This window comes from Ascidia mentula, chromosome 5 (genome assembly GCF_947561715.1).
Source record: "Ascidia mentula chromosome 5, kaAscMent1.1, whole genome shotgun sequence".
In the NCBI taxonomy this organism is placed as follows: domain Eukaryota; kingdom Metazoa; phylum Chordata; class Ascidiacea; order Phlebobranchia; family Ascidiidae; genus Ascidia; species Ascidia mentula.
This window is the reverse complement of record NC_138570.1, coordinates 4,397,402-4,414,081: the sequence shown is the minus strand read 5'-3', so window position 1 is coordinate 4,414,081 and position 16,680 is coordinate 4,397,402. Positions and strand designations below refer to the sequence as shown.

The window sequence follows — 16,680 nt, the reverse complement described above, 5'->3', positions numbered from 1 at the left end:
AAGGCATGCGAGAAATTACGCCCAAAGACATTTGGTGCCAGGCTGCGCAGATGTAAGTTTTTAATGTTCATAAAAGTGCTACAATTAGTACAATTTTATTTTGCAAGTTTCACACCTTTGAACCGTAATTTCACGTTAAGCCCGCAGAACACTTAATAAGGCCTATTTTTTCTGTTTCTAATGTTCTGTTTATAAATTCTCACTGAAACTTCGGGCAAACACGCACACAGCATATAGAAGAACGAACATGTACAATTCAATACAAAGCAGTGCAGGGATATCGTAATAACTCACAATGGCTGTGTAATGCACACACGTAAACAAATTAGAACACCAAAAAGCATGACACTTGACACATGTTACTTACATTTTTACCGAAGCCTATGAATCAAAGAATAGGCTACATCACGAAATTAATTCGTAAAGTAGCGTTGCAAATTTACGCTTATTGATTTCAAGAAAGTCCTTGTGTGGCCAAATCCAACTTTTTACATGTCTATGGTGCTATTTCAAATTCGCTGCCTAAATCCCGGGCATTTTACTGGCAGTCCATTAATATTATTCACATGTCACACCATCTACAAATTAACATGTTATTGCGTAATCGCGATTTATCATGGCGGAAAACACAAGTTTTCGAATATCCAAACAGAAACAATTTGTTTTGGCTGAATACACGCCAGTAGTAAACAGTGGCGGTAAAGAGCAAAAAAGTTTATGTAAACTACACGGAAGTGTGTGCCAAAAGCTGTTTAAGGAAAGAACGTTCAGGCAGTTTACGTTTTTATAATTGTATGGCGTTTTTCCTCAACGTATATTATTGATCGCGTTTTTCACATTTTTTGTGGGAAAAAATACAGGGTAAACAACAAGGCACAAACATGGTGTGGCCTCATGCCTGAAAACATGTTTTTGTTCTGTGAGTGAGTGTTTGGAGCTCGCTCAATCAAGGTCGATCTTTTATATTTGGCTACATTTGCATTTTTTGACAGTTTAGCCTTGTTAGCAAAAGTACTCTATTACATTGGCAGGCTGGAGGACAAAATAGCCTATATACATTTGTACCAGTCTAAAATAACATCCTAAAGCTACATGACCAGTTATTTTTGTTCAACTTGTTTATTTTAGGTTGCAGCTTGCTTGCTATCTGCTAGTACTTGGTCAGCCCTGTTACCAATTTGGATTTTGGCAATTTCCAACCATACAAATGACTGATGAAAAGTGGTTTCATGGCCACATTAGCAGACAGAAAGCAGAAGAATTGCTGCAGAATGCTGGGGTAGATGGTAGTTTTGTTGTACGATCAAGCGAAAGCATTTCTGGAGCCTATGCACTTAGTGTTTTGTGAGTAAAACTCTTGTCAGTATATTTTTATACTCATTTATTTTGTGCGTGATTTCCAATCAACACAGAAACAATGCTTCCCAAAGCTGGAAGGATCCACTGCCGAGGCCTTTGTCTGGCAATCTTAACAACTGAGATTTCCAATGATGTTTTATTCAATGTTGCATTTGTAAAATGACTCGTAGTTTTGCTAACCCTTGCTATATTAAAAAAACATTTTATATATTTCAGGTTTAACAGAACTGTTCATACCTACCGAGTACTGCCAACTGAAAATGGATGCTTGGCAGTTCAAACCCTCAATGGTGTCCAACAGCGAAAGTTCAAAAGCATTTCTGCTTTGGTGTTTGAATACAAAAACCCACAAAATGGTCTTATATGTGCCCTTGCCAATCCTGTCGGAGCATCCACCCCAAAACTTCCAGCATTCGGTGAGAGTTTGTTGTGTGACATTTTGCCATTCACTTTTTTTAAACAAAATACAATGCATTGTAAAATGGGCAATTGAAGTTGTAATTGATGTTAACTACAACATGTGGATCTTTATTGAACATACAAAAATTAAACAACAAACAAAATATGCTATGGATAGCAATTTTTACATCTTGTGGCTTGTGAAAAGATTGTTTGTGCTTGCAAGGATGGAATTATAATTAGCAGTGTATGTACTAGGCAACTTAACACATTAGTTGTGCCCACCACATAATTAAACAGGTCCCCATGTAACATGTTGTTAAAGAGGTTGTGACTCATGCTTTTGTTTCACTTAATTGTGGTTGTTTTGGCATATTGTGGCCACCAGGCAGGCTGTGTCACTCTGTTTAAAACAACAACAGCTGTCACAGTCTTTTGCGTTTAAACACGGGGTTTTAACTTAGGAAACGAGATTGAAGTGTTATTAAACTTGTTGTAAATGATAATAACATTGTGGACCACAAGGCAACCCATGGTTAATTTATCCTATTGGGCGTACCTATGTCCCTATTTCCTCAACCGGATTCGTTAGTAAAAGTTGTTTAAGAGTAAATATTTGCCCCAACCTAAAATGCATTATCTGTGTGTACATAACGCGATCTAGACAGAAACTAAACTTGGCGCTTAAGTTAACCACAACGCGTCCCAGAAACAGTCACCACTTTCGGTTGCGGACGATCGTTAAAGTTTCAATTCTGTGCCTTTTCAAACGCAAATCGAGTGCTGGTAGAAAAGAAAATGCGTGCGTTTGTGTTGTCTTCATTACTGCCATAGATTTGGTTTTAGGAATAAATCGTCCTTCGAAGAATCGTGACCAGCTACAGACTGCTATTCGTTGACGAAGCGACTTTTTTCCACAAATCTGCGTGTTTCTAATCGCACGTTTTTTACTATTTCCACTCAAGAGTGATTCCGATAAGTTTATGATTTCTATCCAATTACAAGCTGACTGTTAATGGGTGCACTTATGACGCGTGCTTTTTCCAAACGACAATCTTGGCGCATTTTTTACTCGAACGTTAGACCATACACCACAAAGGGTCAAGGCATATCCACTTTAATGCAAAGAAAACGTGATTCGCTCGGATAACCAACGTTTAATCTCCCAATCCCCGGGCCACCCGACGAACTCTTCAAAACCCTGGCTTATGAATAGATGCGTCTGTTGCCTTTTCCTGGTGAGGCGGAAGGCCCCGAGGCCATGAATATTGTTGTCCAACAGTCGCATTTCTGTATTCTGTTTTCCAGGAAGTTGGGTTCCAAGGGCACCACCAGCTGTAATGGTGGAGGACTCTTGAACAGGTAAAAAAACTTTTGCACTGGCCATTGTTTTATGAAGGTTTCTTCCTTCGCCTTCGTTTCGTGTAAAACAGCAAAAACACAAATATCTGACATTGCTGCGTATGTTAGCGTTTGGCTTACCGGGACCAACACTGGCCTTTAAAAACCTGAGAGTTGACATTTCGTTTGTCGTTTTGCGTCGATAGAACGAAAGAAAAGTTGTATAATGCGCCACTCCAATAGAAAAAGCCTAAAGTTTCTGTATATCAAGACAACTATTTCGTTGCGAACGTTGCAATTCGTTGAAATTTCAATTCTGTCAAACAATGCAAGTGAATTGTTGCTTGATGCGCTATTTTGACACAATTAATTAAAACTTAGCCCAACGTCGCATTCCAGAAGACACAAACACAAGTTAAAAAAACGTGGCACCATTTTTGTACTTCGGCGGATTAAAACCAGTATTTCACCGAACTACACATGTGTGCATAGCGCCGTAATTAGTCCAACAACAGGCATTGGCCAAAAGGTATTTACTCTACGCGACGGTTGCATTGCTGAGTGGCATAACGAACATTGTACCGCTCCACCTGGGCGCCAGAATGTAGGAAATTCATTACTTGAAGGATGACATGTTTTACCAGCGCATTGCACGTAGAGGCGACAAGGGCAGGTCAAACTTTTATGTTGGTGAGTAGCCCGCGTTCAGCCAGATTCTGACGCCGACAGGTCTCGTAGTTTGATTTGTGATGCTTTTATGGCGTATTACACGGGCACCCAGTTCGCATGCTGCCGCTGGTAATGGAGTTGAAAGTTACCGCATTCGCGTCATTCCAGTGAAAAAGTGTTTCTAATTTAGGATGGAGCAGTTGAATCAGGTTTCCTCTAAGATCAGGTGAATGTCAGAGCCATGGCAACGCGGTAACTGTATCGAAAAGTTTATTTGCGAGAGGGCTTGGGTGATAAAACCGTTTACTGTCAGACGGCTTTACTTGTTTACACGTGGTACGGTTTTTATTGAACCCTTTTGTTCCTAATCCTTCGGTCGAGCAACAATATATTTTTAATCTCACGTATCCGCCATCAAACCGTCCGTATGTTTGCCCATGCCCTCGACCGCGCCATACTCGTTTACGTCAGTTTCGGGGAGGGGCGAGACGCGCGGGGGTGGGGGCGTCTATCCACGTGACCAGGTCGCGCTGGTCGAATAATTTTTTTTTGGTCACACCTTAAACTTTCTATTACGCAGTTTTGTTAATGCAAATCAGATTTACCTTTTTTCGGATTTCTTGTGTGTAAAAAGTGCGCGCGTCTGTTCGAACGACGTCAACTCGCGCGTGTGTGTTCGATTATGCGCAGTGCCGCTCGGGCGAGAGCAAGTGTGGGTGATTTTCGGGGATGCCGGACTACAGTTCCGTTGTGAAAGTTAACAGTTTCGGGCCATCGCAATAATGTATTGAATTTCTGTTAATAACGTGCGTTGACGCCGGGGAAAACGTCATGTATGAAGTCCGAAGCCGTAATATCTTGGCCAATTCGGCCATATCACAAGACACGAGTGGCAAACGTAATCGTTAGAGAAGCTATATTAATCCTACTCCATCCATGCGGTAGCATGTAGGCTGAAGTACGGCACATGTGGGCCCCACTGCGCAAACCTGCAAACCACGAAAATGGTAAACGCATCACGTCGGTTTTTGCAACGTTCGTATGAATAAAGTGACGATTTGTTTCCTGCATAGCGTGGTTGTAGTTTGTGCAGAGTGTGGGTAATAGTGACTGTTAAATTGACAAAAAAATGTAAATTTAAATAGGCGTTCGTATATTGCCCACTTAAAAAGCATTGCTCGTGCATTCCCATCGGCTCAACGAAGTATTTTTCACGTTCCCGTTCCGATTTTTTATTACTATGTGTACATATGCTGATCAGAAACTCTCTGGTTGTGACTTTTTTGTTAGTATTTGACATCAGATACATCACTAGTCACTCCTGCTTGTAGCATATATGCCATCATAAACGCTCTATGTGTTAGGAAAACCACAATACGAAATAAATGGTTTATTATTTATTCTATTTTATGCTTTGTCAAATGTTGATTTTTAAATTAATACCCCTAAGAAAAACGCACAAATTACTCCTCCGCCAGCGCAACAACTTTTTACCACTTTGTTGAAAGATCCCCCGACAGCACCGGTGCGCAATGAGATTCTTCCCAAACCTCCGGTGACCGCAGCAAACCGAGTTATGCAGATGGGAATTCGGGTTATGCCCGGCGACCACTCAAAGCCGACGGGGCCGACGCAAGCCGACAAGAGTCGAGACCTTCCTCCCCTGCCCAACAGGTCGGTCGCTTGTTCTATTAAATGTATAAATACGCCTATGATCACACGTTTTATTAATTTGGGACAATTTTTGGTTGAAGTGTGCTTGTTTTACGTGCTGTAAACGGTACGCAAGTTTACTGAAGCAACGGTAGTTTTTATCGGAATTCATTCATACTGTGTGAGTAGCAATGGTGATAATACTTGCAATTAGTTGTGCATTTGCGAGTATCGTAAGTGAATATATGCCATCAACGTGCGGAACCGCTTTTTGGCGTTGAAAATCCGGTTTCGTATGAGCTATTGATAACTGTGTATATCACATGCTATTTTATATGTAGAGAATTACCTTCCGTACGTGGCCCTTCTTCCAAACTACCGGAAGCCGGAAAGTCGAAAGAAACCGATTTGCAGTGCAAGTTCGTCGAGCGCCTGAACGAGCTCAAAGTCCACTAGTAAGTCGTAAACGAAATAGGTATATAGAGGTTTCTTAACAGGTAAATCACAAAAATTACACAAATGTGTACGTGACGCTGGTATTGTCCGCTCGTTTTAATTGGGACCATTCAATCCACTGTGTCTAATTTTATTGATGCATTACAACCCTATCTGTTTCGTTTATTTGAATAAGAAAAGGCAATGTAACGAAAGTGGTTTGGTAGATGGTGTAAAACCCCTTTCCGCTTTACATTGAACCTCAATTCTCAAAATAATCGTCAAGTGAGACCGTCCGCTCGTTGCTATAATACATGAAGCCAAAGCTTTAGTTTTGGGCATAATTCTTAAAGCAGTGTGGTTACTATATAAGCACGCGTTTATGTTTTGTCGTAAAATGCTTTCAACGTTTATGATTCGTACTTTGTAATGTTTGAGTACAAACCGCCTACCGTGTCTCCTCAAAATAACTCATACCCAATAGCAGTAGTTCATTGTTATGTTATGCGGACATTTCTATGCTTTTTTTATTGCACAGAAAGTGGCAAAAATAGTGGGACGTTGTTGCCTATTTGCCCGCAAACGATATTGCGAAGTCTGCACCATAAACAATCGTTATACAAGAAATAAGCTTTACTACCAGTTTGTACAATCATCAAAGGTTGCCATATTCAACGAACAATTTTCGAATCTAACCGCAGAGATCCGAAATATTCCTTTTTTTTAACATGCAAGCCCAAACAAGCATAACCAAAACATATAAAAAATACACGTTAACAAACAAAGTATTTCATATCAACACGTCATTGTATTACAGTCCAAGCGTGGGCGGCAGCTACTTCGACAGTGTGCAGCAGTATGCATCGGATCGTGGACTTCTGGCCGACCTGGCTACCATTAAACGTGGCGGGGGTCAGTGTGCAGAGTTACAAACCCTCCTAGCGAAAGAGGCCGTTGCTTTTCAATGGTAAGGACGGGGGGTGACCGTGTTTGAATTTCCACCTTCGCGGGGTCCATTACCTTTGTTTGTAAATTTTTGCCAAAGCTGTGTTTGTATTGGGATTTTGTCAGGAATTGTTTCCGGAAAGAAAGGCTCGTTTGGTGTGTTGTTGCCAGACAAAAATGGGAAGTTATGATTGAAAAAATCTAATTTTTGTAAGTGTTGGGTTTTATTGGTGGTGCAGCAAAAATGTCCAAAAGTACACAAAATTTTAAGCTGAAAGGCATTTTACTGGTTGGTTATAGTTTTTACTGGCCGGCGCTAACATACAAAAGGAGCCGAAACGTTGAACGAGTATAGACCTCGCACAATTGTTAAATTGTTGGAACTAACATATCCTAAAATGCTCCAAATTCTTCTATTTTAAATTGGCTGTTTCATCAGCGAATTGGAAAGATTCCTCACCAAGATCGATGTCCTGCGACAACTCTTTGACTTCGGAACGCCACCGCGCAAGAACAACGTCTACAGCAGGGTGGGTACAACATAACGGCTTCAGACTCACCTGAGTCCTTCTTAACTTCCTTTTCCCTTCAGTTGTGAACTTTAACGAACACCTCTGTTATTCTGCTAGCGTTTTTTTTCCTTAAGCGTTTCAACCTTTCCAGGCCAAACGACCCGGATTCTGTAGCTCTTCTAATACATCACGTTGTCGCAAATATAAAATTATGCTAACTCGAATCGTTCTTATATAAACTGCAAGTACTAAAACACGTTTAGCATCAGGAAGTAAAACGCTTTCATAAAGAGAGATGCGTTCTTGGTGATCTGCAGACAGGGCCACTATTTCGACCAAATAGTCAATGCAGATTAGGGATTTACTACGATATCCTCAGCTGTAAAGTCACTCAAACATTAAATCTTGTAAAAACCCAAACTAGATACACACGCCACGTTACCAACTTGCAACACTCCTCAATACTTTGCAGACCGGCAAAGACGTGGATCTGGACACTTTCCTCGGTCGACTTGGCGACTGCCAGACGGTTGTGAAATCGCTCAACAAACGCGCTTGCATCAAACTTCAGGATCTGATGGGTCTGGGGAATGGCGCGGCAAGTCAGATGACCGAGACGCGTAGGATGTCGAAGCAAGTCCTACCCATGACGGAGAGAATATTCGAAGTAAGTCCGTATTTGCAGCGTTTGTTGTGATCAATTCCTGCACGCTTGTGGCAGTTGTGAGCTGATTTGTTCGCAACCAAGGTTCTTGCTATTGTACCGCGAAAACTAGGGGGTTTGCCATGTCGCTAATTTCAAGCAAACACAAGATCAGGGTTGTAATGCTTGTGTGGGATACACCTGTTATCCTTTTTAGATTTGCACCGAAAATAGATTCACCTCCACCTGCTAATATTGCTAAATGTCTTTTGGAACTTCTTACTATGCTTATCGCAGTTGAAACTTAGAACAAATACCTTGCAATAGGGGACATGTTGTGACCCTGTACGTTAAACCACTATTTGGAATTTAGGTGAAACAGGAGGGAGCTCTAAAATACGCGAAACACAGGCTGAAGCTGGATGTTTTGAACGGCCGTTTGCATGTTTATAAAGGGGACGGAACCTCCAGCGAATACGACCACTCACAAGGTGAAACTTCTTCGTTGTTGTACCTAAATTTACCAACCGTTTAGGTGTTGTACTTAACTAACATGGTTATTTTTTATCGCAGTTCTTCAAATCGTGAAAAACAACAAGTCGAAGACGAAGCTCACCATAGTGTTTGAGGGCAACAAAAAGCGGGAATACTCGTTCGACTTGAGTGCGCAGCGAGAAGCCTTCTGTCAACTTCTCCAACATGTGAGAAACAAGCACAGCAAGTCGTCTGAACCCGACTGCGTGTCCTTGTTTTGTGGCACCTGGAACATGGGTGAGTGAAGTTGTCTCAAGATGTTCTGCATTACCGGTTTCGAATCCCGAAAACCTTGTACTTGAAACACGCAGGAACATTTTTATATGATCGGATATTCTTACCTATTTTCCTAATTTCACTGTTTGATAAACTAAAATATTTTTTTGGGAAAGACATGTACCGATATCATTTTACCTCCTGATCATTGGTAACTGCATGCTGTGTCTGGCTTTGAAAAACCACATCTAAGATAGGACTTTGAAAAGACAATTACATTATGCCATTGCTCGCTTGATGACTGAAGACTTACTTAATTAAATTTCATATTACATGCGCAGTTTAATATTCGAATATTATTCGATATTGTATTCGTAAGAAGCGAATCTACAACGTTCGACATCATTTATGTTCTTCTGTTTTATCACAAATGCATACTAAACGCTGCTAAGCGCTGATTGGTTCATTTAAAATCTTAACCAACCAATCGCAGGCGACGCCATCCCGCCGAGCGACATCAGCTCGTGGTTCATGTGCCAGGGAAGCGGGCGGACGTTGGACGACAGCGTCAGCGCGATTCCTCACGACATATACGTCATTGGTACCCAGGAGACCGGGCCGCCGGAGAAGGAATGGATGCACAAGTGTATTGAGACTGTACAGGAAATCACGGAAAAGAATTTTCACTTGGTGAGGGTTTGGATGTTAGAATAAGGTATAGGGAATCTTCTAAACGTGGCAGGATAATTTATTGTGCTGTTGAGAGTGCATTCTGCCAGACGTACATAAACTGGGGAAATGCGTTTTCCCGTAGCGACAAAGCTTAAAAAATGCTCTTTAGGTTGCCATGGACGCGCTCTGGCACATCAAGATCCTTATCTTTGTCAGAGAGGAACATAAAAACCGCATCAGTCATGTGAAGACCTCCAGCGTCAAAACAGGTAATGTGACTTGCATTTGAAAATTATTATCTGGACTCAGTAGTATCGAACGGTTCTGTTTGGCGTTTTGGCTTTCTATGGCTCATAGGCCTATATATATTTGCATTTATGCTCGCACGCTTTCGGCAAAATCCTGTTTTTAGTTGTTTGCATTTCCTTGTTAATTAATACATGTCTATATTTCCAGGCATCGCCAACGCACTCGGCAATAAGGGAGCAGTGGGAGCTTCGTTCCAGTTCGGCGGCACCTCGTTTTGCTTCATAAACGCCCACCTCACGTCCGGGGCTGAAAAGTGCATTAGGTGCGTGTGGTGCGGTCTATTTTAGGGTGCGTATGCGTGTATTAGCCTTTGAGTAATGACGCGTTGCATTTCCGCAGGCGTAACAACAATTATTACGACATAATGCGATCTCTTAACTTGGGCGAGGACCGCTTCCGTGACTTCGACTTGTCAAACCGTTTCGATCATCTTTACTTTCTTGGTGACCTAAACTACAGGTGATTATAAATAGCTTTGGGTGCCTGAGATACAATACATGACGTGTACGATGAATTTGGCCTGATGCGGAAGCCAGCCGTGCTTTCAGTTGAGGTGTCGGTAGACTAACAATAGGGAAAGGAACATCCCCAATTCAGCATTTTTCGGTTGCCTCCAGTTAAACCCAGGCTACCTTACTATATATGTTATTACTGATGTTGCCGTAGTTGCCCAAATTTGTCTTTCCATGTATATAACTCCAGATTGGAGTTCATCATATCCAGACCTACGGGACTTATCTTGTTTCAGGTTGGAGATGGACGTGCAGGAGATTCTCGCCTACCTGAGGCGCGGAGATTACGGGACATTGTCCAAAGTCGACCAACTTCGTCGTGAGAAGGATTCGTCGAAAGTTTTCTCTGGCTTTGGTGAGATGGTTTTACTACGTCACTTCCGCTTTTTTTCTTTGTGTCCATGTGTCAGTGGTAGTTACACGCAGGTCACACCTTTTCCTTGAAAAATATACCCGGCCCAACCAGAATCAATTGCTTTTTACCCGCAACTGTATTATATGTTACCGGCAAGTCTAAAATAAAACGTTATGACCGAGATGGACATGCCAAGACATTGGTGCGTTACGTCAAAAACCTCATCACCGCACCACAGACCAAGCTCTTAGTGCCTTCGCCACACTTTGAGAACATATGGTCTGGTACCTAACAATGACTTTTGGAAACGTATTCACTGCCGGGTGTCAAACTCTTAAAACCCTGTGTATATTTCTCCAGACGAGGAAGAAATCGGATTCCCACCCACTTACCGTTACGAGCGAGGAACCAGGGAGACGTACTCCCATTTAAAAGTAAAGAAAACAGGAGTCCGCATCAACGTACCGTCGTGGTGCGACCGCGTTTTGTGGCGCTCCTATCCCGAAACCCACTCTCAGTGTCTCTCGTACGGTTGTTCCGACGACATCATGACCAGCGACCACTCTCCAGTCTTTTCTAACTTCCAGGTCGGCGTCAGGGGACAATACGTTTCGGACGCAGGTGATGTGCAGTGGGGGTGTGTAGTGATGTTTTGATGCGATTGTGTTATGTTTTTTGTGTGTGGAATGGTGAAAATAGGATCTGTGATTTAGGGATTTTTGAATCTTTGTTTCATTTGAATGGCAATTTCTGCCGCGTTTCTAGTGTTCGTGCTTACGTAACGTGAATGGAGGAAATTAAAAGAGTTTCAAAAAAAAACCTTGAAGGAAATGTTGCTTTGATTTAGAACCACTTTTCATAGTTTTCTTTCCTCATATAGGGCGTACGTTACGGCTTGTTCATCACCTGTTCATTACCTATTCATCACCCGTTTGTAAACTCACCCATACCAAAACTCTTCGTTTCTATTCAATCAACCAGGTATCTCACACGACTTGGACAACGCTGCGAGCTCATCTTCGGTCAGCTTCGAAAACGTGGAAGTTATTTTGAAAGCTCCAGGAAAGAGTTCCTTTTATCTGCAATTCCACTCCGTCTGCCTCATAAGTAAGAATAACCGGTTGTCTGTGTTACGATTTTGTTGCTGGGTAATTGCCATTGGTGACTCATATTGCACGTGGGCAAACAGTTTGGTGATCCGCCCACACATTATAAAAACCTGATGTAGAGATTGTGCGAGGCTTATCTACGGTTCTACAACGATACGGCATCCTCCAAATGGCATATTAACCTTTTTACTGCGCAGAATATGTGCGCAGTAAGCGCAACACCCGTTTGGACACGAGTGACCTCGGGCCGAACTACGTGCGATTGGGTTGGAGCAAAGATCACGTGCCGCTGCTTAAGCCAATCATCGCCGACCGCGAGTATCTCGTCGACCAACACATACTCGTGTCCGTAAGATCGGAGGACGATAATGAAATACACGGTAAGTACAAAGTTTACAAAGTGGAATCATCTGCAACGCAGCAATGTTTCGCATGATTGGCAGAATTGGCCCACTGCGCAGGTCCTCACTTGGCGACCACAGGCATCGAAATCATTAAGTTTACAGGCATTGCAGCCAAGCTAGATCAGGCCATTTGATTGTAGCAGTTACGATTTCTTTGGGTAATATTGAATATTTTGATCACATCCACATTGGTGGTTTGATTTTGATTCCCGTGTAACGCGACAACAAAAGCGTTGTGAAAAAGTTCGATAACAGTAACGTACTTTTCAGCCGAATGCGTGCTCGCCCTGCGTTCCATGATCGGCACCGACCCACAAAAATTCGAGGAGCGACTCACGCGCAAAGGTGACGAAACGGGGCAGATACGCGGCAGGATGTTGGTGAAAGCGAGGTTTGTGAAAGACGGAGAAAACCCGGGTTCGTGGTTTTCACTCTATTGTTTCCTCAGGGGTGAGTCGCAGAGCGTAAAAGAGAAGACTTACGACTTTATCCAGTTCGGTGGAATCAAAGACGATGACGGAATGAAGTCGCATATGGTGAATTTTTTTTTTCTATATTGTGTGAATATTGTCGCCACTCGCACCTAGACCAGAGAAAATGCTCGTAATGTCTTTAAACTAACCATTTTTTTTGTAAGTCTAGATCCCAACAGCTACAACTTTATTTTTTTATAACCAGGTAGGCCTGCATAATATCTTAGTGCATTCGTTTGTGTAGATTGCTGAAGCTCCAATGTACAGCGATTTGAGTGAAACGGCAGCCGCCAAATTCAACCCAAAACCGAACTTCAGACCCCGTGAAAAGTAAGCTAATCTAATCCGTCATTTACTTTGAGATGAATCGTTTCAAGAAGTGTCGCTTGGTTGGCATACGGTTGCAGCTTTTTAAAATGCACAACAATAGTAAGAACCATACAGGCTGCATTGTTGCCTTAGTGAGCTAACACTATTTCAGCTATACAGAATCATTTTGTTCGGTTTTTTGAAACATGCGCTTTTCGCAGATCTCCCGAGACCAAATCAATGTATTCGCCCGAGGTCGCGGTTTACGGGGAAACCCCTGCAGGTGCGTCCCCGGACTCAGTCGAAATACTGGTTTTATTTCAAATTTCAATTCGCGGTTGTTTTTAGCTGCAGAAGGCGAATACGCCGATCCGGAGCAGCTGAGTCCGAAACTCCCGTCGCAGATTCCCCCTCTCTCGCCCACTTTCCCCATACAAGGACGACAGTCCCCCAGGTTTGATGTTCGTTTACGTCAAAAACCGGCGCAAAATTGTGAAAAATTAATTTCCACCTCTTTACAGTTTATCTGTTTTTATGGGGGTGGGTGGGCGATATTTGATGATTTAAAAAGTGTCATTCTGTACTTGAGACCAATCAGCGTTTTCCTCTGCGACAACAAATGTGTTTCGTGTTTTATTCCAGCTATTGCAGTACACCGCATATTAGCATCAAACAAATCCATGTATAGTTTGAGCCCACATAGACACAAAACATTGTAGTATTGACTTACTTTAACAACCCTTTTTCACACACCCTCCAATCCACAGTCCAGCAAAAACCTCCCCTGTTGTGGCCGCGCGTAGAAAACAACCCTCACCAATCCCCAAAGACGATCCCCTCCCTCCGACACCAAGAGCACAAGGTAACTTTTCATGTTTCCTACCAAAATTCTTTGAAAAAGCCTAAGTGAGAACAGTTATTGGGTGATATAGCTTTGTATTAAAGTCGCTAATCTTTGACAGAGGAAAGCTGCCAATAATATGCCCTATAAGGTCCTACAATTTATCACATAGAAAATAGTTGCTGTGTTGGTGTGTTACGTACCAGTAAGGACGAAAGTCACTCAATCACCATCCAAACATTTTGCTACAGCACATGCACCCAACCTTCAACCTCCAAAGGCAAACCAGGTTGCCAGGCAACCGTCGACCCAGCAACAACAATCACCGCAAACCGCCTCCCGATCTATATCGCAACACGCGTCCTTGCTTGATGACGCGCTCGCGGAATTCGCCGAAGTCGCGAACTGGGTACGATCGGTTGGTGTCGCTCGGGGGATTTAAATCGAGTGATACAGTTTTTGTGAATTATGTACACAGAATCTATGGGAAATTGGCGTTTAATTTGTTCTCTATGTAAGCGCATAAGTATTAGGGGATTTTATTGCTCCTTTGATGACGTCACTTATGGTGCCATTATACGTAAGTTCAGGCTCCGATTAGTCAATGTTTCAGTTGTGTATTGACGTCTTAAATTGCACACGGCAATCGGTATTTCTGCGGCTTTCGTATAACAGGTGCAAACGACCTCGATCAGTAAATGTCACGGCGACGGTGACTCGGTGAATCACGTTGTTTTTGTGTTTTCAACAAATGTGTACCAACATTTCAGGCGAATACGTCATCCACTCCCTCCGTAGGCTCGTACGAAACTCCTAACAACAGGAAGGTGAATTGTAAATTACCGGTGTTTTTTGTTTAAGCCGGTGTTTTTTGTAACTAAACCAAGCCTATGGTTCCTCGAAATACACGACGCCTACCTAACATACTAACATACCGTTTTAACGTAGGCGTACCCGGCAACGAGCGCTGCTCCTCCAATGGCCCAAGGTCGAAATCAACCTGTTGGCGGAGGTGTGTACCGTGACGTAAAATAACTTCGCTTACCAATAGAACCCGGCAGTGAATTGACGTTATTCTTGTCACTGTCAATAAATTACAATTTCGAACAGGTTCAAAAACCCCGACGACTGTGAACGAGTTTCTGGCCGATCTTAAGCTTGAATATTATGCACCACTGCTTCATGAGAATGGATGGGATAGCATCGAGTTTTTGAGGTAAATTTGGGCCGCGCTTGGGTCGAGCGTCTGCTAGGGCAGCGTTGACCACCGTTGTCCTTCCTTGTTTCAGGAATTATAAATATTTTTGTTCTAAAATTAGTCCTGTGTGTTTGCGTATGTGCTGTGTAATGTGCATGCGTAGAACAGTAAAAATACATCTAGGGTAATGAGGTACAAAAATGAAATAAAATAACTTCTGTTCCAAATATATTTGACTGTTTCTATATATTCGTTGCACTGGACCTTCGAACTAAAGTCAATAATAAAATGGTTGACTAAGCAAGCCACGAAGCATAATAAAGCAACGACACAAAGCATTGGAACACCAGCCCGACGTCTGCAGAAATCCACCATAACATACGCTGTTACACAATCATCCGTACAGTGGCTTGCACAAACCGACAACATGATCGCATTTAGCGCACATGACAAGATCTGTGAGTTTCCAAAGTCTAATATTTGTTGCCTGGCCAAACACGTGACAGCACAACCCAACCAAGCGCCGTCGTCGGCGGCTGCATTCATTCCACAAACCACGTGTGTTATCTCCGTATCTGGCGATATCCCCACTTCACGTTCACGCTTTATTTCTTTTCCATCAGCGACATGACGGAGAACGACTTGCAAGACGCCGGCATCACTTCGCCGCAGCACTGTCGAATTATTCTCGAACAAATTCAATCACTCGGTTTGTGACGTCACAATGGAAGGTTCCAATCTGACTTCGAACGACGCAGTTCAGTTTTTTGTAGCCAGTAGAGAAAGTTTCGACCTTTTTCTACCGACAGTTTAGTTCATGAGACCTAATATGTTTCAAAAGATCCGTTATTTTGTTTGTTTTTGGACTTGTTACTTCAAACAGTTTCCTTAAATTGTAGTCAATTACGGTTTCGCAAGATGTAGTTCAGCTTTTTTCTAGGCTCGTTCCCGCATTTCGAACCCATATGACACCTCCATATGATCCTGACACTGTACATAAACCCCTCCGTCCCTCGTCCATTTTCTATTATTTACCGTTTTTTTGTCGTACCCCCTGTGCACTTCTTCACATTTTCAAGTTACAAAATCGTCAGAAATATTTTCCGAGATTTCCCCAAACCGCCATATATGTCAGCTCGTCGCAATGGGAGATTCGAATCCTTGTAGTTTACCAAACTCTCGCTTTATCGAATCCTCGCTTTATCGAATCCTCGTTTAATCGAATCCTCGCTTTATCGAATCCTCGCTTTATCGAATCCGCAGCATCGTCGACGTCAACATGAAAAAAGTGTAAGAAGCATTTTTCTGTCAGTGATTCAGCTTTTGCGCGACATCTCATCAATCAGTATGCCAATTTTTGCCATTCCACCATCCCCTATCTATCAACATATATATCCTATTCCAGGCTTTCCTAATCAAACCTTCAGTATGACTTCAAGTGATCTCTTATCAGTGACGTAATGCGTAATGACATCATTGTCGAAGCTGTACGATTTAACGCGCAATGGCGTATATCCAATACAAACGGTATATCAGACCAAGTTTAAGTGTTGATATTGCCAAGTGTGAAGATCGTGTCTCGTTGTTTTGCCCGTGTTTTTTTTGGCTGTTTTTTAAAGCGAGTGTAACTTCCCCCCAGTTTGTACTGACACTGTACACGCTAACCGTCGCACATTCATATTATCGTGTGTGCAATTTCGATCGCCTTTCCGCCGTTCCATCTGGTCATCTATACGCGGATACAACTTTGACAATAAAAAAACGCATGGTCTGACCCGGTACTGTATGAATC

At 42.5% G+C, this 16,680-nt stretch overlaps 1 protein-coding gene across 1 annotated transcript; it reads left to right on the top strand.

Moving 5' to 3' along the window:
* The first annotated feature begins 1,132 nt into the window (after window positions 1-1,132).
* LOC145904003 (phosphatidylinositol 3,4,5-trisphosphate 5-phosphatase 2A-like) lies at window positions 1,133-16,425 on the top strand. Its single transcript, XM_082992207.1, has 28 exons — window positions 1,133-1,344; window positions 1,576-1,775; window positions 5,277-5,442; window positions 5,763-5,876; window positions 6,674-6,823; window positions 7,241-7,331; window positions 7,786-7,980; window positions 8,330-8,447; window positions 8,530-8,727; window positions 9,200-9,396; window positions 9,548-9,647; window positions 9,835-9,949; window positions 10,027-10,146; window positions 10,436-10,554; window positions 10,915-11,175; window positions 11,536-11,661; window positions 11,861-12,043; window positions 12,338-12,458; window positions 12,516-12,603; window positions 12,785-12,870; window positions 13,071-13,132; window positions 13,198-13,303; window positions 13,617-13,711; window positions 13,942-14,099; window positions 14,461-14,517; window positions 14,639-14,702; window positions 14,801-14,906; window positions 15,512-16,425. Exons 1-28 carry the CDS (start codon window positions 1,208-1,210, stop codon window positions 15,603-15,605), a joined length of 3,627 nt encoding a protein of 1,208 aa, XP_082848333.1. The 5' UTR covers window positions 1,133-1,207; the 3' UTR covers window positions 15,606-16,425.
* Window positions 16,426-16,680: the final 255 nt, after the last annotated feature.